At 52.7% G+C, this 25,575-nt stretch overlaps 1 protein-coding gene across 2 annotated transcripts in view; it reads right to left on the reverse strand.

Annotated features, from left to right (window-relative positions):
- Positions 1 to 7,044: 7,044 nt before the first annotated feature.
- The window catches only part of MAP3K9 (mitogen-activated protein kinase kinase kinase 9), a 73,914-nt gene continuing 55,383 nt past the window's right edge, over positions 7,045 to 25,575 (reverse strand). The window contains exons 6-12 of one of the 2 annotated variants that reach the window (XM_082733355.1): positions 23,886 to 24,126; positions 22,356 to 22,478; positions 20,626 to 20,779; positions 18,022 to 18,090; positions 16,494 to 16,606; positions 14,760 to 15,563; positions 7,045 to 13,390 (exon numbers count right to left, since the gene is read on the reverse strand). In XM_082733355.1, the coding sequence (XP_082589481.1) occupies positions 12,906 to 13,390; positions 14,760 to 15,563; positions 16,494 to 16,606; positions 18,022 to 18,090; positions 20,626 to 20,779; positions 22,356 to 22,478; positions 23,886 to 24,126 (1,989 nt within the window). In that variant the 3' untranslated portion in view covers positions 7,045 to 12,905. The remainder of the gene's footprint in view (positions 13,391 to 14,759; positions 15,564 to 16,493; positions 16,607 to 18,021; positions 18,091 to 20,625; positions 20,780 to 22,355; positions 22,479 to 23,885; positions 24,127 to 25,575) is intronic. The other variant, XM_082733356.1, reaches the window with a different exon arrangement.

Genomic DNA, 25,575 nt, shown 5'->3' on the forward strand with positions numbered 1-25,575 from the left:
TTTTAACAAGTCTGTGGTGGTGGTGGTGGTGACATGAGGCTGTCAAGATTCCTTCAGTTGTGACTTGTTTTTTCAAACAAATCCTCCTGAGAGTATGAACCATGTCTGTTTCAGCCTCTCCTGTAGACCCAGCACATGGCATGGTGCCTAGCACCTAGAGGGAGCAGGTTCCGACTGATGTGGAAATGAGTCAATGAATGAATGAATGAATGTCAGAAGATACATGTAAACCCCCAGCCTAGTGGGGAAGGAGAGTTGATACCACAGTACACCCACTTCTCTAGCAGCTGACACACCCATTCAGAAAGCCGGCCCCCGGTTTAGGTTCTACTCTTTTTGTTGGGGACCCTTAAAAGAGCGCTGCCATTAAGACTTCAACTCTGGAAGAGGCTTCTGTCCTTTGTCGGCTATCTCACACTGCCCTTGAGAGGAAAATAAATTTGGCTTCAAGTTTTCCCAATGCCCATTTATAGTTCCTGACACAAAGCCCGGACGTCTGTACTATTTTGTCACCAGAGGCCACTTAAGTCCCTCGGGGTGACCTTCTGTCCGCCCTCACCCCAACTACCTCCTCCACTCAGGGCTTTCAGGGACTATGAGAAGACGCAGCGGGCTATAAGGCTCCCTCCACACAGCGCTCCTTGCTGGAAGGAATCTGCCTCAACTTCACTCTTAAACCCCCGAGATTAATGTTATCTTATTAGCAACACAAAATGGAAAAGACTGAGCTCTTTCAGTATAATCTGCTTAGTTTCCCGGGGTTGCAGGGAGCTTCTCCAAGGAATGTGCTTGGCTTTTGTTAGGGGACGTAAAAAAAAACACTTCTAACTCATGGTTTGGCATAAATCTGCCTAATTTAGATTGTGAAAACCCACTGATGAAGTCCTGGACCTTTTTCCTACGGAGTCTACAAATATCAGTGTTATTGGGAAATCTCATACAATGAAACTCACTACTGCAGATCCCACTTTAAATCTCTCCGTCCTCCCTCTATCTTTTTATCCCTCCTCCCTTCTCTCCTTCTTTCTTTGCCCCCACCTTTCTCCTTAGTCTCATTGGCGCCATCTGGTGGGCATTCAAGTCCTCTCGTCCCTTCAGACCCCAAAGAGTGCCTGCCTACCTACGCGCATTACACCTGCAGTATTTATCTTATTTGAAAGTAAAACCAAGAAAAAAAGTTTTGATTTGTTAATTCATCTTAAGATGAAAATAATTATCTTATTAAATGTTTCCCATAAATAACATATTTTAATGAAAAATAACCATATTTTCCCAAACAAAAATATTCTATGAACAGAGTGTTGATACTCACATTTTTGCACATCTCTTTAATGTCTGGCTTAATAAAAGACAGCCAAACTCTCTCTCTCTCTCTGCTTTTGCATTCAATCTGTTGCAATATCTTGTTTTGGTTGAAACATATGAAGAAAATCTGGTCTCAGACAGATATGTAGTTGGAAAAAGGAGTGTTTTAATAGCTTTTTCAGATAATTGTGGTCATTCTTTTTTGCTACTACACCAACACTCAACAAGTTATGGTTTTTTAAAGGTTAGTTGAATTGTGAAATCTGAAATCATATCCATAAACTTTTGTAAGTTGCTATATGAAAATCCATTGGTCTAGGGGCACCTTGGTGGCTCAGTTGGCTAAGCGTTTGCCTTCAGCTCTGGTCATGATCCCAGGGTCCTGGGATCGATGGACTCCCTGTTCAGTGGGGAGTCTGTTTCTTCCTATCCCTCTGCTCTTTCCCCCACTTGTGCTCTCTCTCTCTCTTCACTGTGTCAAGTAAATAAATACAATCTTAAAAAAAAAATTCCACTGGTCTATCTTGGACTTTGAATAGATTTTTGATGCATGATTTTATAACTTCATTGTCATATGAAGACTATCAGTTTATGAGTGATGGAGAACTTCCAAATGTTGACACATTACATTATAGAACATCAAAAAAAAAAAAACCCTACATTCATTAATTAATATCGCTACTGATCTCATTAGAAAATTTCTTTAAGTGTGGGGAAGCTGTCAAGCTTATGACAGACTCAAGTTTCCTAAAATCATAATTTTCACTTGAAAGCTTGAATTTTGTCGTTGGGAAAAATAACATCTCCTGTTTTCTCTGAATAGTCCCACTTCCTTCATTTTCGGGAAAATATCTGCCAAGCAGTCAAGCCCGAATAACTATAGTTTGCTTGACAATCAGTCTTTCGAGTAAAAACAGCATTCTATGGAAAAAACAGCAGCTCATTCAGCAGACAACCCTACCCCTGCTTTCCCTCGAGATAACCCTGGGATTTCCATCTGCCGCAGAAGGGCTTTCCGTGAACTTTTCATTTCTTCCCATAGGGTGTTAAAAAGATGGACTCCTAAATCAAGATGCAAAATAATTAATGTTTCCTGTTTTATGAAGAACATTGTTCAGTGAAACTGGCATTTCTGTTCTTGTGCATGCGTGGTGGGGACTCTCTAGGTTGGTGTCCCCACCCGTGATAGGAGCAGGTTCTGGGAGTTCATGCACTGCTGTTTTGCACCTCTGGTGCCAACATAAACACAGCGAAGGGGTAAATAACAGTTTAATATCATTGGGAAAATGGGTTTGACCTTGAAGATCCCCAGGGGTCTATGGACCATGCTTTGAAGATCAGTGCTCTACCTCCCCACATGGGCTGCCCGAGGAAGGAAGGAGGGGCTGTTATCACATGTCTTTATTACCATTTATTGGGAGATGGGGTCAAATAAAAGACCCCCGTGCCCCAAACCCTTCCCCCCATATGCTATTCTCCCCTGCCCGCGCCCTTTCCTGATTCTCCACAGAGAGCCTCTTCCAAGACACACCGTCCCCCTCACCGTCCCCCTCACTCCAGCGCAGACTAGACAGCACGGGGGATCCCAGCTGGAAGGACCCAGTCCTCCTCCCACCTGTGCTAAAACTTACCTGTGCTGCTTCTGGCCTGGTGATCACCTAAGCCCAACACTTACGATAAAGAAAAGGCTACAAGAACAGAATGCCCTGTGAGAGGAGGAATGTGGACTGGCAGACGATGGAAAGCCCCCTTTGCAGGGGCTGCTCCATGAACCAGACGGGAAACAGCACATGCTGGCGAGGATGTGGACAAAGGGAAACCCTTTTGCGGTTTTTGCAAAACAAAACCCTGTTTTGTTGGTGGGAATGAAAGCTGGTGCAGCCACTCTGCAAAATAGTACGGAGGTTGCTCAAGAAATAAAAAAACAGAGCTGCCCTATGACGCAGCAATTGCACTACTGGGTATTTACCCCAAAGATACAGATGTAGTGAAAAGAAGGGGCACCTGCACATTGATGTTCATAGCAGCAGTGTCCACAATAGCCAAACAGTGGAAAGATCCAAGATGCCCTTCAACAGATGAATGAATAAAGAAGATTGGGGCACCTGGGTGGCTCAGTGGGTTAGGCCTCTGCCTAACAGTGGGTTAGGCGCAGGTCGTGATCTCAGGGTCCTGGGATCGAGCCCTACGTGCCTCTCTCTGCTCAGCAGGGAGCCCGCTTCCTCCTCTCTCTCTCTGCCTGCTTCTCTGCCTACTTGTGATCTCTGTCAACTAAATAAATAAAATCTTTAAGATTTTATTTATTTATCAGAGAGAGAGAAGGGGAGAGAGCGATCACAGGCAGACAGAATGGCAGGCAGAGGCAGAGGGAGAAGCAGGCTCCCCGCTGAGCAAGGAGCCCGATGCAGGACTCGATCCCAGGACGCCGGGATCATGACCTGAGCCGAAGGCAGCTGCTTAACCAACTGAGCCACCCAGGCATCCCAATAAATAAAATCTTTAAAAAAAAAAAAAAAAAGAAGAAGATGTGGTCCAGGGGCACCTGGGTGGCTCAGTGAGTTAAGGCCTCTGCCTTTGGCTCAGGTCATGATCTCCAGGTCCTGGGATCAAGTCCTGCATCGGGCTCTCTGCTCCACAGGGAGCCTGCTTCCTCCTCTCTCTCTCTCTCTCTGCCTGCCTCTCCGCCAATTGTGATCTCTGTCTGTCAAATAAGTAAATAAAAACCTTAAAAAAAAAAAAAGATATGGTCCATATGTGCAATGGAATATTACTCAGCCATTAGAAAGGATGAATCCTCAGGTTTTGCATCAACATGGATGGAACTGGATGGGTTTATGCTGAGTGAAGTAAGACAAGCGGAGACACACAACTGTCATATGGTTTCACTCAGATGTGGAACATAAGGAATAGCACGGGGGACCACAGGGCAAGGGAGGGAAAACTGAATGGGAAGAAATCAGAGAGGGAGACAAACAGGGTTCCAGAAGGGAGAGGGGCCGGGGGATGGGGGGGCCGGGGGAAGGGCATTAAGGAGAGCACGTGTCGTGATGAGCACTGGGTGTTCTACGCAACGAAGGAATCATTGAACACCACATCAAAAACTAATGATGTACTAAATGTTGGCTAATTGAATTTTAATTAAAAACAAAAAACAAGGGCTGCTGGAATAATCCTTGGGATCCCAGCTGCCATCACCACCTAGGGACTCGGTCGGTCTTACTCCCGTTTCAGGCCTCAGCTTAGACATGGCTTCCCCCCTCTCCCCCATCCAGCCTCGGCTGGAAGATCAAATCTTAGGGAAACCCAGAGGGGTACAGTCTTAGATGAGGCGAAGCTGTGGGCAGGGAAATTGCGCTAGGAGCTTGGGAAGGGAGTCTGGGACCAGATCGTTGAGTGCCCTCAAGGCTGTGCTGAAGAAGGTGGGCCTCTTCCTACAGATATTGGGATGTAACGTGACCAGACCTGGGTTCCCTGAGCACATTTCCTTGGGCTGATCTGTCCCAACGTCCCCTTTTCCCTTGCTTACAAAGGACCCTCCAGCATCTCCCTTTGAGACTGTGCGACAGGCTCTCCTGATTGGGTGGCCACCGTGTGACCAGTGTCTGAGGGGAGGAGCAGGACTGAGCAGCAGACAACCCCCGACTCCACCCACCTGGGCCAAAACATGTTCCCCAGCCTGAGCTGGTCGGACTAGACTGGGTGGGGACTGCAAGGATCCAGGAGGGGATTAGCACAGGGTCGCAGCCTTGAATGAAGCACATTCCACAGTCAAGTCAACAGGGTGTGGTTGTACCCAACCCCCGCCCAACTCTGGGCACGGAGGGTTGTGTGCGTGTGTTGCAAATGTCAGAGCACACCGTGTGTGTCAGCCCGGGACCTGGCATTCCTCACCAGCTATGCCTTCTAGGACACTTCTGTGCTATTTCCTTCCAGAACTTTCTCTGTTCATGTGTCCTCACTAGATTCCGCTTGCAATTTGCAGGTGACTCACCATTTCAGCATCATTGTCCAGTTGGGAGGAAGAAATGAGAAGAGGGGTCAGGGGAGATTCCATTAGGACCTGGAAGCTTGTCCTGGTCCTGGTCTGGCCTGCAGTCACCTTGCTCTGTCACTCAGGTCAGGCAGCAGCCTTGAAGCAAGTGGCCTAGACTTCTGGAACATCTGCAGGAGAACCCAGTATCTGGGAATACACCCCAAACTTCGGAATTCACCATTCTTTCACTGCACGTAGAAGTAACATATATTCACCATAAGAAAAAAATTCTAAAAATTCCAAAAGTAAGGAACACTTTTTTTTTTTTTTTTAAGATTTATTTAAGAGAGAGAGTGAGCAGGTGGAAGAGCAGAGGAGAGGGAGACAAGCAGCCTCCCCGCTGAGCAGGGAGCCGATGGGGGGCTCAATCTCACGACCCTGAGATGGTGACCTGAGCCAAAATCAAGAGTCAGCCGCTTAACCACCTGAGCCACCCAGGCACCCCACAAAGTGATACAAGCGGGGATGCTAGACTCGGAAAAAATCCCAGCTCCCCTATTTGATAGCTGGTGGCCTTGAGTGTGTTACTTGACTCTGGTCCTCATTTGTCTCGATGTATAATGGAGATAAAACAGGCTCTGCTCTTAAGGATGTTGAGATGTTGTGAATAAGAGAACATAGGTCAAGTCTTCACCCACATTGGCACACTGTAGCTGGTGTTAATGACTAAATGCAATTTCTCGGCCCCTCTTATGGAATTAATGCCGCATGGCCAAACTGCTTTCCAGAGACGTGGCGCGAGTGCCACGCCTTGCACAGGGCATCTGGTCTCTTTCATGGCATCTTCTCCAGCAAGGAGTTTGGTCATTTTTTCATCGTTGCTCAATCTGCCTTCCGAAGATGACGTAGGCCCTGGGCAAACCTCCCTCGACGTCCTCTTTCTTCTCCGTCTCAGCATCCAGCACAGAAGCCCGCCTCCGTCAGCCCTCCTGGGTTGCAGATGGTGGAGCTAAGCTGTAGGGCACGAGGTACGAGGTCACAGCATTAAAGCGGGAGAGTGTCCGTATCGAAGTTTCACAGGCTGTCTTCCGCGTGCAGCTGAATGGCGAAAAAGGGGACTAAGGCGGTGGACGGTAGCCCCCGTGTGCGCCGCCGCCCCTCCCCCATCTGCTCTTACCCTCATCCCCACCCAGTTTGTAATCCTGGAAGCGAAAGCGCAAAGGCAGCTTGGTGATCAGCTTTTTCCATGAGAGGCCCAGAGAGGTGAAGTGGCTTGTCCAAGGGCCCGCAGCTGGCCAAGTGCCCCTGAGAGTATCAAGACAGTGAAGAACCCAAGATTCCCCTCACACCCCTTTTACTTCTCTTGGCCCCATTTACCGCTTCACCAGGAACATCAGAGGGGAGGGGCATAGGGCTGGGAGAGGGCACAGGGGGCTCTGAAGGTCCAAATCCGTGGCCCCTGCGAAAGCCACCTATGAGAAGAGACTGAATCATCTGGGCGGTGCTGTTCTCAGTGCCACGTGCCGGAAGTGCCCCTGTAGTCCACGGGGGGGGGGGGGGAGGGGTGAGTGGGGAGGTGTGTGGGGGGGTGCGGGAGGGCCACCAGGGAACCTCCTCACCCACCTCCTTTTTCCTGCACCATAGACATAGCTTTTATTTTTTTTACGTACAGAAATTCCCCAGAAAGAGCCAGTTCCCTGGATAAACTGTTTAATTAAAAAGAGGTTGGAAAGGATAAGCTTACAAAGTACAGGGCAAACCAGAGGTCATTGTTGTAACAGTTTTATTCAAGTCTGTGTGTGCTCTGGTGGCGGGACCAGGCTGAATCAGCATTACACTGTAATACGGTAAGAGGTTTAGCCATTGAACCAAGCCTGCTTGGCATCCCTAGTTAACAACTTACAGTACCTTGAAAAAAAAAAAAGCCAAAGAAAAGAACCTGGTAAGTTTCCTTCTGGGCTTTTCTAGTCTTAAATATTGTTGACAAATTACAATAACTTAAATCCCAAAGCAAAATGGGAATTCAAGGACACAGGGTCAGGACGTGTGGACAAGACACTGGAGCCTAGGGATGAAAACGAATAGCTAATTCCAGAGAAACAAAACGAACACAAATGTGAACTTTCACTTTTTTCACCTAGACTCAAAGGCTCGAACAGGGAGGAAAGTCCCAAAGAAGGCATTTCTGCAAACCAAGTAAAACCCATCACCAACCTCTTTCCTTAATCCTCCAGAAAATTCAGTTTAAATCTGTGTGCAAGCATGTGAGTGTGCGAGTCTGTGTGTGTTTAGGGTGGACAGTGAGAAGACTCAGAGGAGAAAGAGGACGAGTTCGTCACCTCCCTTCTTTGCTACAGCTGGGGACCGAGGGCGTGTAACTCACTGCAAGGGCTTTTCTCTGGTCTCACTGCAGCAGGGACCGAGGGACCCAGAGCAAGGCTACAGGCGGGGAATGCAGGGAGCCACAAGCAGGAAGCATCAGGAAGGCCAGTCCTCCTGGCTCTAAGTTAAGGAAGGAGGCCAGCCTTCAGAACGACTATCCCTAAGGCTCCCTGAGCAGCCTGGGGGGACATGGTGCTTCCAGGGCCCAAGACAGGAAAAGAACAAAGGAGGGAGTTGCTGCCGGTGTCTCACCCGGACGAATGGGAAATAGTCATTAGGCGGAGAGGCTGATGAGAGGCTCCCCCGGCCTGCACAGCCAACCAGACGTCCAGAGCGGGGTCAGCTTAACTAGGAACCTAAATCCCAGGACTTCGCTTCATTAGCCAGGACTCGGGTCTCTGCGTCCTGCCTTCAACACCAGTGCCCACAAAGGCGAGCACCCGGGGCGCCAGGCAGGGGAGGAGCTAGGGACCGAGGACTCCCAGCACAGCAGCGCGTTTTCCTTTCTAGTGTGGATTTTCACTAATCTGAATTCCTGACCTAAGAAAGCAAGGATTCGTCTGAAACAAGAGAGCATTTGGGATTGTGTGTGAGTAATAAAAGTAGCCTGACAAGAACTCATCCCCAGGCCTGAAGCCAAGGAGAGAGGCAGGTGGCCCAGTATGCTGAACCAAAGGGAACTGCCAAGATTCGACTGGTTTTGACCTACAACCACACACACACATGCACACGCGCACACACACACACACGCACACACACACGCACGCACATATTTTCTCCGCAAAGAGAAGCGATCCAGCAAGGGGAGGCTCATCCGTGCTGGACCCTGGGTTCCAGGATCACATATTTTGAAGTTAAAGGGCTTTTTCGTGCTTCGGGTAGGGAAGGTAGCATCCCGCTTAGTTCGTGGTTGGGCTCGGAGGTCCAGAAAGGGGAAGAAACATTTGCAACTCCACACAGCTAGTACGGAGACCGCTCAGGTCAGCATTAGTCTGCCACTTCTGCCACGATGGTCACCTGGGACCACAACATGCCGTGGGCTGCTCTCACCTCTGATCCAGGGCACCACAGACTCCGGCAGAGCTTTCTGGAAAAGCCTGGCACTACAGCAAGGACATCTGCTTCTTCCCCCAAATCCTTCAAGAGGCAACGGAGTGTTTCTCACCTGCCTGAGGGGGGCCCTCACCTACCTGAGTCAAAAGCACAGGCTAATTAAACACAGGAGAAAAGGTCAAGGCTCCCTGAAGCATCCCCTTCACAGCCATCCGGACTTCAGAGTCCGCTGCTCTCTGCTTTTGTGAAACGTGTGCTGGAGAGTTAGCAATGCTCGGCGCTGTCTTCCGCTTGCGGCGGGACGGAGGGAGGAGGGGGCCTCCACTGTGGGAACTGAGGAGCAAGAGCGTGGACCATAAGCCACACCTGGGTGCCCTTGGGGTGTCTTGTCGTGTCCCTGAGCAACCGTGGCCGGAGGGAATAGGGGCTTTGTAAAGAGCCTCACACCGGGACATGGATCTTAAGGGCCGGCGGACCTTCTCACAAATTTTCTTCCAGGAACTGGTCTGATTTCAGTCTCTGAACAAAGCAGACTCTGGGAATGATGCCTAAAAAAATGTGAGACCCCAAACTGTCATTCTGACGCTGCCTCCAGCCTCCCCATCTCCTCGGTCCTTCTTCCTAAGATGGTGACAGTGAAGACAAGCAGGACAAGTGAAGTGGGGAGGGGGGAGTAGAAAGGGCGCTTACAAACACCAGGTGCCACATAAATGCAGAAGAACACACGCCTGATCATGGCCCCCAGACTAAGCCAACTCCAAAGCACTACTCTTCCAGAAACCAAAGGAACAGGAGGCAAGTCCCTCAGAGGCAGAGTGAGGAGAACCACACTGCTGACGCCAGCAGTCCGTCCCGATGGTCGGCAGGGAGCGGTGGGCTTCGCTGACCAGCTGGGATACGTGTCCTCAAAGCCTCGTCACTGAAGCGGGTAACGGTGGCTTTTACAGGAAGGGAATGTGAGAGGAGCAAAAGACCAAGCCCAAGGCCAGAGAGCAAAGCAGAAAGCGGGAGAGAGACACCTCGCTCAGGGCTCAAGAGCTCGGTGCCCAACTCAGCAGCCAGCCCAAGCAGCTTTTCAATTTCTCTTCCCTTGAATGTCTTCCTCCTGAAGCGCTTCCTCTTCTGTACCAGCAAGTGCATCAGGAGGACAATGATGCAAGTTTGTAGAGGCCGGGAGGAAAGGTTAGCATCATTCCGACTGGACGCTTGTGAGCTATCGTCACCATCACCCCTGGACCCAGGGGTACTACAGGATGCGAGGTGAAGACCACCTCCAGAGCCTCTCAGAAATAACACTTGGGGACAATGGGGACATCCACTCAGGCCCTGGCAGTGGCCTGGATCCCCAAGGGGGTAAATAGAGGATAATCCTGTTTAGAATCCGTGGAAGGATCTGGGGAGGAGGAGCAGAGAGCAGGACCTGCTTCCCGTCACCGCATTCTAGGTAGTGAGCACCTGCCAAGAGCAGAGGGTAAGTGTTCCTGAGGAAAGAGAAGGAAAGAGAACGGGAGATGCTGGCTAATGCCACGGCCGGGGCTGACCCCAGCTTCAAGGCCTGCTCCTGACCGTGGCCACAGAGGCCGGGGAGCCGAGGTGGACAGAAAGCAACTCAAACCCATTACTACACAGGATCCTTATTCAACCGAGCCTTGCCTCACAGAGAGAGCAGCAGGCAGGGGCCCATCAGAGACAGGGTTTGGAGGAGCTGAGAAGGAACTCCTCTGTCTCCCCGGACATGCTCCCCGAAGCCGCTTCAGACTAAACCTGCTTCTGCCTCTCGCACGTGCAATTCTACCCTCAGCGGACCCAGGCGTCCCCTGTCTTCCTTCTGGGCGGGAAGTAAGAAACGGGTTCCACCTCTCACTCAAGGCCAAGTGGCCACCATTCAGCCGGCACTGCAACAGTCACGCTACCACTCCCAAAGGAGTTGGCTGCCACCCCAAGAAACAACGAAAAGTAGAGAATGGTCAGTTGCCAGTTGCCTCACCGTGCAGAGCAGCCAGAGCCAGAGCGTTTGGATCTTGCTGTAGGCTGTGCCCCACTGAGGGGCCATTCAGCGGAGCCAAGGGTTTGCAAATGCGTTAGTGACCTAGGACTTAGTTAGTGACTTAGGGGCTATGGCGAGTCCCGGGGAAGGGCAAGGAAGAGACCACCTGCGGCCCTCTCCCCATCAAGAACAAAGGGGAGTCACTTGGTGGGCTGGAACTGTGGAGAGGTTTCACATTTTTTCCCCTTCTGGCCAAGGGGTGGGGGGGGGCATGGGGGCAACAATGGTCTCTCACAGTCTTCGCTGCACAAAGAAGAGATGACACAGGACAGCCAAGTCCCGGGGCAACACACCGAGGGCGCCCCCCACCCGAGATGAGGTGGCACCCTTGAGCCAGAGCACCACCGAGCTCACCAAACAAGGAGCCATTTGGAAGCTAAGGTCACCCCTTCCTTCACTCCCAGGCTGGGACTTTATCAGTTACAGGGAGAGACGGAGCAGGGACCAAAGTCATCACCTGAGCCAGCTTTGTTGCTGCCCTGCCCCCCCACTTCCTGGCCCCCAGGCAGCAAACACAGGAAGCCCACGGGCTGTCCCGCAGCATCTCCAGGGAACTGTTCTGTGAGAGAGGACAGTGAAGCAACGTTTGGAGAGTCTGGAGGGGAGAGGGGCAGGACCTAAGGCTCTGCTCCCCATCAAGTTCATGTGTGCGTCCCGCACAAGACAACTGTTCACAGTTGACACAGGAGGCCTCAGGGTAAGCGGAGAAGTGAAGGTACACAGGAGAAAGCTCTAGAAGCAACTCAACATTCAAGTCAAGGAAACCAACTCCAGGAAAGTAGGGGTTGGCCTCTGCTCTCCTTCCAACCCCGTGCACGGTCCAGAGCCCAGCATCGGGGCCACCTGTGTACAGTGACAAGGGACCGTGGTCAGCCTGCGGAGCCCGGGGCTCGAAGCTTGGGGCACAATCATTAGGGGCTCACTGAGCACCTTACAAACATCATGGCCTCACCGTGTCCGTTTGCGGAAGGTACCACTAAGGCTCCGTTTTCCTTCAAGGGCATCCCGGAACGGACAGCCTGGCTGAGAAGATATCCCCCCAGTGCCAGCTCCCAGTGTCCAGGAGCCCCCGCTCTGCCCCCACCAATAAGCTCTTCTGGAGCGGCACAAAGTCTCTACCAACCACACACACAACCCAAAGTCCACTGATCCCAGGACGGGAGGAAAGGTCAAGGGACGGGCGGGCGTCACACATAAAGGTCAAACAACAAAATGGACAAGCGCAGGAACTTCGTCTCTGGCTTCAGAACTGGCACCGGTGAGTGAGTCTCCCAAGAAATGATCCCTGGGATGAGCATGTTTGGGGCAGAAACTGGTCTGGCCACGTCCAGACCCCAGGTAGGAGATGGATGCCATCAACGGTGCTGGTTTCTGCCCTTATTCGCATGTTTCCAAAAGGAACAAGGACAGACTCTGTGACCCTCTTGGCTGCCACTCAACTCTGGGTTTCCTAACTCCTCCCCCTCCCCCCCAGTTCTCACTGAGGCAGGTCCCCTCACCCCTGCGAGGCTCAAATAAATGCAGGGAGGGGGCACCTGGAAGCACAGGCAGGTCAGTGCCGGGTCCGGCAACTCCTGTGCCCCACGCCAGGGCACCATGCCCTCGGTCCTCCGGCTGGCACATAAGGGCTGAGGACCCGGAAAAGCTCCTGTTTCACCCCAGCTGAGATGCGGATTCATGGGTGTTGGGGAAGGATGTGGAAGAGGAGCAAAAATCAATCACAGAACATCCAATACTGGTGTTTGGGAACTCAGGGCTAATACGAGGGCTCCAGGACAGGCTCTGGGCTTACCCAGGGGACTCAGGAGAGGGAGCAGCAGACAGATTTGGCTGAGTGACCCTGCAGGGACACCCGAAAGGCGAGGAAGACTGTGGAGGATGGGGGACATGCACGCACCCCTCTCTCCCCTACACAGCCAGAGCTGATGGCCACAGCCCCTTCCAGTGGACGTAGGTAGAAAGGCCCTACAGGGCAGGGGACCCTCTGAAGTGGCCCTGCTTCCACCCCTTCCATCGTCAAAGTGCATTATCAGTGCAAGAAGTAGGGCTGGATTTCAGGGGGTCCAACTCTGAGAAAGGGCTGTGCCGACCAGCTCCCCCGATCTCCTCCGGCTTCCCCCTTGGCCGCCCCCAGCCCATGTGACGCTAAGACCAGAACTCTTGCTGAATCTCATAAGGGGCAGGCCTGTGTGTGTTCAGTTCAGCTCTGCACAGCGGCACGGTGCTGTCCTGACTCTGGCCCTCCGCGTCCAGATCCAGAAGCGTCCGCTCGGCGGGGGGCAGCGGCCCCGCCTGGAACGGCAGCAGGGCCGGAAGTCCAGGCCGTTCCTCCACAGTGCTGCTGCTGCTAGCAAAGCAGGAGTCCAGGTTGCTGGGCGTCTCCGTGCTGGAGCTGTTGGCTGGGGAGGCGCTACGGGCGTGGCTGGGGGACACAAACCACCAAGGGTCCAGCCGTTGCCGGTTGGCAGAAGGACGTGGCCGAGGCAGAAACTCCAGGGTCTTGGGTCTCTCCAAGGTGGAGTCCTGCTGTGTGTTCCAGCGTCTTGGGGTTGGGGGAAAGACCACATTGGGGTCTGGGAGACGGGGGAATTCACCTGGGTCTCGGCTGGGGCTGGGGGTTTTCAACATTCCTGGTCAGAGAGACAAAGGGAGAAGCATCAGATGACAACACCACATTCCTGGGCCGGCTAGACACCGGCTGGACACTCCTCCCTCCCCACAGCCGTCATAGCCTTAGTCACTTGGACTAACCCGAGTAACAGATAGTTAATGAACACCAGTGACCTGCCGGGCAGTGTGCTGGGAGGCACTGGGGATACAGTAGTGAACCAGAAGGCCGTGATCACTGTATCTGATTAGAACAGTAATCATGGGACATAAGGAGGTGACATCTGTAATGAAAGAGCTTAAGGCAGAACTATGCCCCATGGACCACCCTCTGTTGGCAAATAAAGGTTCAGTGTAACACAGCCACGTCTACTGCTCGCTCTCCCACTACAGCAGCAGCGTTGAGTAGTTACAACAAACACCACGGGACCCACAAAGCCTCAAATATTTACTCTCTCGCCCTTTACCAAGAAAGTTCGCTGACCCTGACTTAAGGAAAGATCTGCTTATTCTCAGTTGATTCGGTGAATAAACACGTGAGGCAGGAACAAATCAAGGTAACCAAACTCTACAGAGGAGGCATAAGGTCTCTCCCCAGAGAGGACACACATCTGCACAGCAAAAATAAAATCTAAAGAGGGGAGGGGGCAAGCGGAAGGGAAAATAACTGTCGTTTACACTCAAGTATCACTCAAATCTCAGTCACCATCTCCTCGTCTTCTGCAGGGTGAGGGGGGTTTCAGAGTCAGATTCAGGTCCCCAGGGGGTCGGGGGCTGCTGGTGGGAAGGACATGAGATTAGGATGGCCAGGTGGCTCGGTGTGAGACAGAGGAGACGCGCACATGCCCACATGCCGGGCCCAGCGGTTCACCGGGATCCCTCTCCACGCCCAGGGAGTCAGCCACGAGTAAGGGATGACTGATGCAGGGCAGGACGCCCAGGAGGAAGCTTGCCTGTGAGCAAGACTGCACCCGCGCAGTAAAGGCAGGCTGGAGCCCAGCCACGTGGCACCAGGTGCCCCTCCTGGGGCAGCACGCCATTCCTTCCTGGAACTTCCGTCTCCGCTTCTGGGCACAAGCAGAGCTAGGCTCCCGCCCCACCCGTACCCTGCAAGCACCGCACGGCGCACTCCCAGACGCAGGGCCTGAGTATCTCCTGGAGCCCCGGGTCTGATCCTGCCTGCCTAGAACCTTTCTGTCTCTCCTGCAAGAGAGAGGGCAGCCGGCCGGGCCACCCCCCCCAGCCGAGGGCAGCATGTCCTGGTGAGCGGGACAGAGGAGGAAGGACACCAATACGACCACTCTTGGCGGCGGGGGGGGGGGGGGGGGGGGGGGGGGGGGGGGGGGCGGCACAGAGGCAGGAAAGAGGCAAGAGGAGGAGGGCCGGGCTCACCTGCTCCAGGGCTGGGGCTCAGCCCATTGCTGGAGGGGCTCCTGCTGGCGAGGAGAGCCGCTGGCTTGAGGGCCCCGTCGGAAGGAGTCCGCCGGTGGCCGCTGGGCTGCGCGGGGGCCGTGAGGGTGACGTGGGTGGGAGTCAGGGACTGGTTGGGGTCCCGCTTGAAGCGCTCCACGCGGACGTTGACCAGGGGGTTGCGGGTGCAGGGGCTCAGGGGCGGGGCCTCGGCCGGACTGACGGGCATCTCGTACACCACGATCTCGTCGCTGTCAGAGCGCAGCAGCGAGCGGGTGGAGTTGCACTCGGAGATGGACGAGAGCGACAGCAGCGTCAGGGAGGCGGAGGGGTCTCCCAGCAGCAGCGTGGGCTCCTCCTTCTTGAAGAGCTTCCGGGAGGGGGGGCTGGTGCTCCGACGAGGCCGGCTGGCCCTCTGGAAAAGACCCTCGCGCCTCTTCTTCTCCTCCCGGGCTGGGGGCTCGGGCTCCTCCGGGGGAAGCAGCTGGTACTTGCCGGCTTCCAGCAGGTCGAACCCCAGGCCCGTGGCTGCGAGAACAGCCCCACAGCCGAGCAGGGCCACCTCACAACGGCGGTGGTGGCCGCCGCCCCGCTTGAGGCTGTTGGTGGGCGTCAGCTGCGGGGTACTGGTGGCCGAATTGACCGGGGTGGGCTCCTCGTGGCCTGCATCACTGGAGGGGCCCTCTCCGTCCTCTCCACGAGGGAATGGGATACAGAGGTAGGACTGGTTGGGTGGATGCTGTAGACGACTCTCCCCACTTCTGGGGCCTTCACTGTCCTCATCCTCTGTGCGAACGAGAGGAAGGAAGGGGACACAGGACACAGAGATGAAGCAGCAAGAGAATCTTGTCCTTCTCTCCTACCCCTGCCTCCTGGCGGAGCGTCAGGAATGCAAAGATTGAAGAGTCTAAGGAACCCGGCATTGAGCCCCAGGGTTTCAGCCCTCCACGCTCAACTGTGGCCAACCCGAGGAAATCACTCTCCATTCCACAGCCTCCTTTCCTGTTTTCTGCAGAAGTCATCTGCCACTTTTCTACTCCTTTCATAGGGACCCTCACCACACGAGGTAGAGTGTGAGTGTCCTAGAATAGTGGGTAGAACAGAAACATTCCTCCCTTTTTTGCACCTTAAAATTGGAAGAGACCTTGAATTTCTGGGATGGCCTAGAGGCCGGTCCTTAGACCAGTGTCCTGCAATGGACCGGAATGCCCTCCACGGGTGAAGGTGCATCTACTGTATGAACTGACCCACTTCGACCTTGGAGGTCTTCAGAGAGAACAGCACCTGCTGTCTGAGCAACAGCCTGGAGGAGACCTTACCCAAGCAACTGGAAAGCTTCCCTGGACAAAGACCACAGTGTCCCCCGCCACCATCTCCTGGTTTGCAGACTCCCCATATTAAGATACAAAGGGAAGCGACCCAGCAAAGGGAAGTGCCTGATTCAAGGCCTCACCCTCTGCACTGCCCTAGGAGACTAGACCTGGCTCCCTCGGATGGGAGGCCGCGGGCCCAGGGCAGCAGGAGGAAGAAACTGTGATCGGGGAAGGTTCAACGAAACAGGAGTAGAGCGAGCAAAGAGGGCAGGAGGTGGGGCCTGGGAGTCGGGGAAAGAGGAGACGCCCATGAAGGGGTACCAGGGCTCCTCAAACAGTCCCAGAAGCTTGACCAAAATTTCCCTGAGGGCACAGGGAGGGTCAGAACAAGGGCAGGGCTCACCCATCTCCATAAGGCTGGTGAACCCTGGCAGCGCTGGGCTACTCCTCGGGCCCTTCCCCAGGTTGGGGGCACTGGACGACCACTGTTTGTATCCATCTACCAGGGACTTGAGGCTGATGGGAGGAAACGAGGAGACTGTGAGAACTGGTTACTTCCCTTACTCGACCCTCACCTCCACGGGCCTGTGCAAATGTCTCTCCCTGGGAGCCTATTAATTCCACCAAAGCCCATGAGCTTTGGCGTACAGGCAACAAACCCCGAGTCCCCTCGCATCGCAAACGGAAGTACACATGCTCTCGGAAAAGAAAAGCAGGGCCGTGAACCCACCCCTCCACATGCTGCTATGGAGCGGGGGAAAGATCTAGCAGGCAGGCTGGCAAGAGGGCAGAAGAGCGCGGACTGCCCAGCACTGGCCCGGGTCTTGCCCGAGCCCATCTTCCACAAGAGACCATCGCTCCGGGACACTGTCTACAGCACAGTGCTGACATCAGGGGACACTGCGATGCCAGGCAAGCCCCGGGCAGGGGAGCTGGCAGACACAGACAGGCCAGCCTGCTCCACTCAGACCATTTCTCCACTCCTTCCCGGCGAATGGCATGCTCAGGCAACTTTCAAAGCCAGACACTTTTATAAAAAACAAAAACCAGCCAACAAAGCTGCACCAACCCAGTGCACTTTGGGACAGACCTATGTGCAGAGTACATAATGCTGTACTGGAGCCCCTGGTTTGTCTGGGAACGGAGAGGAAAAGGGCAGGAGCTCACTTTCAGACCCTTGTGAGGAGCTCACACCTGCAAGCCAGTAACTCGGGGGACCCTGATGGGGGGACCCCTCCAGCCCCCTTATATGATGGGGGAATCAGAGGCCCAGAAGCACTGGTCTTTTCTCTAAAAGACAATAAAAAGGGAAGACTGAGGAAATCTGTGGGTTATTGTTACCTTGGAAATACCAGGATAATAATCAGCGGTGGCTCTCATTTTAGGATCAGAAAAAGCTACTCAGACTAAGCCCACTCTTCCCAGTCCATCCCGAGGGAGAGAGAAGGACCAACGTTTCTCCTCATTTCAGATCCGTTTCAAAGTGTTATCAGAAATACCAATGAATTCAAGTACATTCAGCCACCAGTGGTTTCTACTAAAATACACAGCCAGAGATAAGCATGCTACTCAACCCACAGCCTGGGACTTCTGACTGACAATCCTCTAGTATCTTCTGGGTTCAAGGGGATCCGGATTAGCAAAGTCAAAGCCAATGCTGAAGATGACAAACAGCCTTGTGTCATCCCCCTATAGCTAAGGGTGCGGGAAGAATCCCAACCATGGGGGCGGTCAGGGAAGGGAGGAACGGGAGAGTCAGACCAACACAGGAAGATCCCAGGGTGCACAGGGGTACTGCTTTAAAGGAAAAAAAACTCAGCACAGCCTTGGCAATAACGAGGCTCGGTTCTACGGGGTGTGCCGTGAGAAGGAGGAAATGGAAGGGGAACTGTTACGAACACACTTGATGGAAGGGTGCAGAGGAGACTCACCCCAGATGGAAATGTGGAGACTCTGATGGGGTACTTAAACCATTAGCTTTCTCACGTCTCTGAGGGGATCTTCAATGAATAAAGAAAATCAGTAGTGGGCGACAGTGGGTACATCCAACTCAGCCTCTCCCACATGGGAGCCCTCGAGGCTGGACTCGATCACGTGGCCAGCCGCCCTGCTCTTGCTTGCTCAGCACAGCCCACACCATGCGGGAATCTTAACGAGGTGGCCGTGCTCGAGCTGCCACAGGCCCAGGACCTCCCAATCTGTGGGGCAAAGGTCCCTGAGCCACCACAGCGTAACTGCGGAGACAGCATGAAGCCACATACCCAAGCTGTCTATGAGCAAGTATATGTTTCCTATAACATATATACTATTTTTTTTAAAAGGACGGAGATGCAAATTCACTTAACATTACTGAACTTAACATAACTTCTTGCTGTTACATATTTTCTTCCGTTGATAGGGACTAAAATTAGAAATACAGTCATACAGAGCCTCTCAAAAATTTCCGACATTTGACTTGAGAATGAACGGAATATACGTGATTTCTTGACTAGGAATTGAGAATCAATTATAAGTCTTATTTTGAACTGTTTTAACAGTTTTGAGGACAAATCTATGGAAGGGAGAAGAAATGCCAAAATAAATATTTTGGAATGTGAAATAAAGTTAATTTACCAGCAAGACAAAAAAATATATCTATCTATAAATGAAACAGAACTATAGAAACTACTGGGATCCACAGCTAACCTGGGAAATCCTGTCAGGCAGGAATCAAACGAAAGTCAGAAATACCAAGGGATTCAGGGCGACTGAGTTTCTCAGACCCACCACAACCCTACTGGACCCCAGGGCTCAAGCGCACTCAGACTGTGGAGCTCTTGCCCCTACAGAAGCAACCGCAGCAGAACAATTTACCATTCCTAGAGGGCTCAGGCACTGAACTCTCAGCTTAGGCAGTTTGCCCTACATACCTAAAGTTTCCTGCCTGCCTGCCTGCCTTAGTTCCCTCCCTCTCTCCCTCCTCCCCTCCCTTCCCTTTCCCTATTCCAAGGCATCTAGTGATTTCTAAAGCCTGGCTTCAAAGAGTCAATCCTTTATGCACCAAACTGACATTTTCGCCTTCAGCTCAGATCTGACAAGAGAAAACAGACGTTGGACCTGAGATGGTCTAGTAGTCAAAGGAATACCAGAGCCAGGGCCAGAGCCAGGGCCAGGGCCAGGGCCAGAGCCAGGCACAAGCTCAGAAAAGTCACTGCAAAGGGAGAAGGGGGTTGCTGCTGCTTCTCAGAAAAGTCAAGAAACAGGATTCTAGGTTTTAACACCCAGAAAAAGAACCATAAACCACGACGCTCATTTTTCAACAGTGACATGGAAACGGCACAAGAGGCGTGCCACGGCACAGCTGTACTTGCGCAGGCTCACCAGGAGCCAGCGAATCCTGCCTGCACGTCCCAAAGAGGAACTTAGTTAATCCTCGTCTCAGCGGGGAGACAGGGCTGGGAAGGCCTGGGGTCAGCAGGTGCGCTCGCCACTGCGGACTGCACCACGGGGCACGGCCTCTGAGGAGCCGGGACCTGAGAGAATCTAACGCATGAGGCTCAGGAAGACCAGCACGTCCAAGACGCAAAGCCGGGTCTCGTGCTTTGCCCAGAGTGGCTGCTCACACACTCAGTGTGGCCAGGAGGTGGGGCTTAAAAGAAGTTCTGGGGGCCCGAGATGTCACAGGCACTGGGTGTTCCAGGAGACTGATGAACCACTGAACTCTATCTCGGAAACTGTTAATTAATTGAATTTAAATAAATTTTTTAAAAAAGTTCTGGGGGCGCCTGGGTGGCTTGGTGGGTTAAAGCCTCTGCCTTCGGCTCAGGTCATGATCCCAGAGTCCTGGGATCAAGCCCTGCATCTGTCTGTCCCCTCAGCAGGGAGCCTGCTTCCCTTCCTCTCTCTCTCTCTGCCTGCCTCTCTGCTCTCTCTCTCTGTGTCAAGTAAATACATAAAATCTTAAAAAAAAAAAAAGTTCTGGTGGCCATGCTGTTACATCTGAGCGCACAGACTGCCAGCTCTGGGTTATTGCAACCACCCTTGCTTCGGGATAAGCCTCCAGGTCAAGAGGGTCCCCTGCCCTTCCTTCTCTTTGCTCTGCGCGGGTGTTTGAAGGGAAAGAGGCAGACGCCGGCACGGCTCGGCAGACTCAAACGGGAGGGCTAACTCCCATCCACCGCCTGTGTTTGCGAGTCTTACTGAAAGAACACAGGCGCGCTCCTTCAGTTACGTGTCGCCCGCGGTCTGCGCCTGCTTTGGCGCCGCAACAAAGCAGCGGAGGAGCTGCAAAAGAGAAGACAGGACCCGCAAAGCATAAAATAGTTACCAGGACCCGCAAAGCGTTAAATAATTACCATACACAGAAGTAGGCTGAGCCCCTTCCTAGGGGAGGTCCAGGGAGCGAGGATATTGGAAAACCACTGCAAAGATCCACAGGCTTGTAATTTCTCAGCAAGCAATGAAACCCACAACAGGGAGAAAGTATTTCACATCATAGTTCTAAAAGGCAGCACCCATCTTTAAGCGGAAAGAATCGCCTGCGTTCCGGTTCTTACCCTTCATCTCCGGAGGCAAGCTCCTTCTGACCAAGCGTGCTTGGCCCCCACGTCCGTCCTTTCTTCTTGGGGGCTCTCTTCTCCTCCTCCTCCCCTTCCTCTCTCAGGATGACTGAGTTCCGGCCCCAGGTTTTGCTGCTTTCACCCGGTGTCACTGTGAATAACAAAAGTTGGATGGGACCTGGAAAAAAGATAGACAGGGTCCCCCCAAAACTAGCCTCTACCTCACCAGACAGACACAGACACACACACACACATATGGAGTTGCAGGGGAGAAGTCAAAAACTCTGTGCCCAAGTGGAGCCTTCGAGTCCTCATGCACCAGTCACCGAGCGCTCTCAAAGCACCCAACACGGGAAACTTCCCCGATCCTCCCAAGTCCGAGGCAAAGCGGGTGCTCAGGCCAGCCGGACACTGGAGTTCCAAACAGATCTGGCTTACGGGACTTGTTTTGTTCCAGTGGAACTGGAGTCAGGGTAGGTAGGGAAGGAGCTAGGTAGGAAGGGGAAAAAAAAGGTAAGGGTGAAAGGGAAGACTCAGAGGTGCAGAGAAGAATTTTGGTAAGAAGGGAAGACAATGAGGAGGTGGGGACGGAACGGCCTAGAGAATTATAACCGGGAAGAGAGGAGGAACATTCTTCTAACATTACTGCCTTATAGTAGAAGTTCAAACCCAAATGCCTCAGAGACTAGGCTTGTATCATAAATGAGCAGATGGTTCCAGACACCAAAAATACAGGAGCTGAGGGGACTGAGGTAAAATACAGAGCATATGGCAGTCGCCATTGCTTCCAGCCAACGGTGGCCACATGAAAAAAGGGAATCCACAGATATGAATGGGTTTTTCAAGGAGAGCCAGCCAGAGCTTGTCTTTTGTTTGTTTTTAAATGAAATCTCTATCTTTAAGTTAGGGAGACGACTCCATTCATACACACACGTGTGTGTGGAAATTCTTTTAATAAACACTAAAATTGTAAAAATTGGAAAATTTTTTGTAAATCTTGTAAAATTGTAAGGATATAATTGGTCCAGGGGCACCTGGGTGGCTCAGTGGGTTAAGCCGCTGCCTTCAGCTCGGGTCATGATCTCAGGGTCCTGGGATCGAGCCCCACATCGGGCTCTCTGCTCAGGGGGGAGCCTGCTTCCTCCTCTCTCTGCCTGCCTCTCTGCCTACTTGTGATCTCTCTCTGCCTACTTGTGATCTCTCTCTGTCAAATAAATAAATAAAATCTTTAAAAAAAAAAAAAAAGAATATAATTGGTCCAGACTTGACCTATCCCGAAGTATGTGGCCAGTTTCCTTAGGACCTACATGCTTCCCCTGGGGAGCATGAACGATAACAAAAAACAATGATGCCCTGAACACGGCAGAGAGCATACAAGGTCCCCAGGCCAGGGTACCAACCAGCCCAGGCCAGGTCCCAGACTACCTATAGCACACGCCAGTTTCTGAATTGCTCTGTAGTTCACGAAAGATCCCATCAATGCCCACAAACCCCTCTGCTGGTCTCTAAGAGGAGAAGTAGGGGAGGTAGCAGTATAAAGCTAACGGAGAGAGACAAGAAGGAGCGCTAAGGGTTTGCGTACATATGTGCATGTATATACACATTGCCGAGGAGAGGTGGCAGAAGTTATGGATGGAGCAAGCCTGGGCCAGTCGGTGGCTGGACAGAGCAGGGGACAGAGGCCCCTGGTGTGTTCTGGCCCCAACTAATTTGGGAAACAGTCTCACACTGGATGGCCCGAAGGCGAGGAATGACGGTGGGGCTCGCGGGAGGACTGGAGCGGCTGCTGACGAGACTCTTCCTTTTATCCATGGTGGGGGAGGCCTGAACCGTGAACTTGTGCTGGAAATCTGCTTGGGGAAAGACAGACATGCGTGCGTGTTAGAATTTTCCATAATCCAGTTCCTACGAGAAAAGTGACACTTCCCAGCAGGCTGGAGGGACAGGCCCCGGTTTCCTAAGAAGCAACTTGTTTGCCTGGGAAATGCTTTCTCCCCGAAGATGGCAGGACAGCAAGCTGAACGTATGAGAAGGAAAATTCACTCTCTGAGTCAAGCTCATCTGTGGCTCAGGTAGGTGCAGCAACTACAGATTTATAGCAGTTTTCTTAAGATCGTGAGACTTGCTAATTAGTCTAGGAAATCTGACTTAAAATTCGGTTTCTTACAATCGATGAGGAGAGGCCCCCTTTTCTCGGGGACCAAGGCAGGGAGCCAGAAGCTTCTCACTAAGGGCCGGCAGAGCAGAGTAATAAGGACTCATCCTTGGTGGGAACCTAGGGAAGCGAGCGTGATGGAACTAATGGCCCAAACTGTGGTGTTTTCCAAAGGCAGTTATGGTACGGCATAAAGAAGGGAAACCTTACAGCGCTGGTTTTCTAAGTCCCAGTGTCCTCAGCTATCGAGAGGTGTAATAAACAGATGAGTGTCTGCACCGAGGTCCCTTGACTAGACGCGATCTCCCTGGAGGTGGGAACTACTGCTTCCCTCCGAGCTTCCCCAGCTCACAGCAGCAGCCACCGCACACAACACGCTCCAGAGGGGCTCACAGACGGTGCTGCCGGCCAGGAAAATGTACGAGAACACTAGGAGACACGTCCCACAAATCCAGCCACGGAATTGCACTGAATTCCCGTGCTTGCACTGAAGCCATCATCCCGGGGCTTAAAATCCTCCACTGTGTCCCCCTGATGCTATTTTCCCTCGGTTTCCTCCCACTTCCACTGAGCTTGCTTCCCGGGACCTTGTAGACATAGAATACAACAAACCCGCAGTGAGCACCGCCTCCCTCCATGGGTCCATTACAACCCACAAAGATTCTAACTCATGGTTTTGTGTTGATTTGCATTTTCCCAAGGCTGAACCTAGTACAGATGTACCTCTCCTCACCCAAAGTGCTTCTGAAAGGTTGTGTGCAACTCAAATTCCTACCCATGAATCCTACTCTCCACTGCGGCCAGAGAACTGGTTATTCAAAGAAACCCTGAGAGGAGTGACTCCGCAGGGCCGAGTCCTCCACGGGAGCCACGAGGCTGCTGGCTGCTAGACGGTGCCGGTCAGGTGTGCCCGCGACCCGCCTGTCCTCCCCGCGGTCCGTTTAGTCACACTCAGATCCTCCCCTGGGGTGGGCCAGCTTGGCCGCGGGCCAGTGTCCCCCCGAATGGCCAGCCCACTTCGAGCCCGCCCCGATCTGAGACCCACAGCGTCCTGCCTCGCGGAGCTGGGTCCCCGGCTCCCCGCAGGGCCCCGGCCACTGACCGGAAGGGAGGCTGATGCGGTTCCCGTCCTTGAGCTTCAGCCGGCTCTTCCGGAACTTGCCCTTGCGCTTCTTCACCCGGGGCTTCTCCTGGCACAGCTGGTGGATGATGATGTTGAGCTCCCGCTCCAGGATGTCGATCTCCCGCTCGGCCAGCTCCTGCTCGCGGCGCCGCAGCAGCTCCTCCTGGGTCTTCTGCTGGAGCGCGGCCCGCGTCAGCTCCTCCTCCCAGGTGCGCAGCTCCTGCAGGGGCGGAAGCACGGCGCAGAAGCCGGAGTGCAACGGCTTGGAGGGGAGGCCGAGGGCCCTCGAGGGCCGGTGCCTCCATACTCCAGGTCCCAGACGGGGCGCGGGTCTCCCAGGGGGCTGGTAAAGGAATCGCTGACCACCCCGGGAACTGAATGCCTGGGAGGGGCAGGCTCAGCCCGGCCACCCGTGGACAGAGCCATGGTAGCCCTGGAGACGGAGGCTGAGGGTTCCTAGATTACTGATTAAAATTGCCTGTGACTGGAAAAACATGGGCGTTTGGGTAGAAAATATTATCATGTACTTAAATTTTACAGACTTGGTTGTATTTTCATTTTTTCCCATTCTATAAAGGATGTGACTTAAACGGTGCCCACTATAAATGAATCGGCCTCCAGGTATCACCTAATAGTCAAATAAAAATGTATTTCCAGAGCGATTGCTCAAAAGGCAGTGAGGCGTGTCTTCTGCACCTCTGTTCAGTTGGTGAGTGACTCCACAGAGGCATGTGGTTTCCACTCTCATCTTGAAGGAAAACTCTGTGCTCCAGAAGGATCGTGGCAGGACAGCAAAGAGAAGAGAAAATATTTCCCAGTCTTTGCCAGACGCTTGCTCTGGTACCACGGCTGTATTAGATGGGCAGAACCTGCTCTCATCTACGGGATGGTGTGGGTTGTAGCCCCTTCCTTGGAGGGAACTCAGACCCCATTCCAGAGACAAATCCATCATTGCTATACTGGAAACAGTAAGTTGAGACAAGCTGGGAATGAGCTGACTCATACGAGAAACCAGGACACTTACGGAATACTGGCCAACGGCACCATAAATCCCCAGCCTCTCAAACATGGTGAGTGTCCTTCCTTCTTGTGAAGCACCGGTCTGGGGATCAGCCTCCTCATATGCAAATCCCCTCACTGCACACAATGACTTAGGAGGCATCTCCCCGGAGTCCCTCACCCTTACTTGCCCCACTAGGAGTCTTACCATGGACAGGCGTCAGGGCGCCGTGGTTAAGAGCAAGGACTCTGGAACAAACTGCCTGAATCGTGGCCCAGGGCGAGTTACCGCGGGCCTTATAAGTACCATGGAGTTAACTGCACTGACATCACAGTTGTTTACATAAGACAATTATTATCTTATTATGTGAGACTATATAAGGATTCCTATAAATCGCTTTGCAACAGAGCATAGCACATAGTACGTGCTCTACGAATGCTGGCTGCTACGAGAATTGGTTTGGCTTCTCCTAATAACTACCTGTGACAATTTCCCACTTCCATTTTTCGTACTGGAGGATACCCTTATAATTTCACCAACCGAAAGCAAGAAAACCATGAATCAAGTGATTCGACAACCTCAAGAGCCAGCAACACGAGGTTCTTCTACTCAGAACATCACTAGTAACAGGAGCACCTCCTCTTCTTTTTCTTTTTTTAAGATTTCATT

This window comes from Mustela nivalis, assembly GCF_964662115.1.
Source record: "Mustela nivalis genome assembly, chromosome: 6".
Taxonomy (NCBI): Eukaryota; Metazoa; Chordata; class Mammalia; order Carnivora; family Mustelidae; genus Mustela; species Mustela nivalis.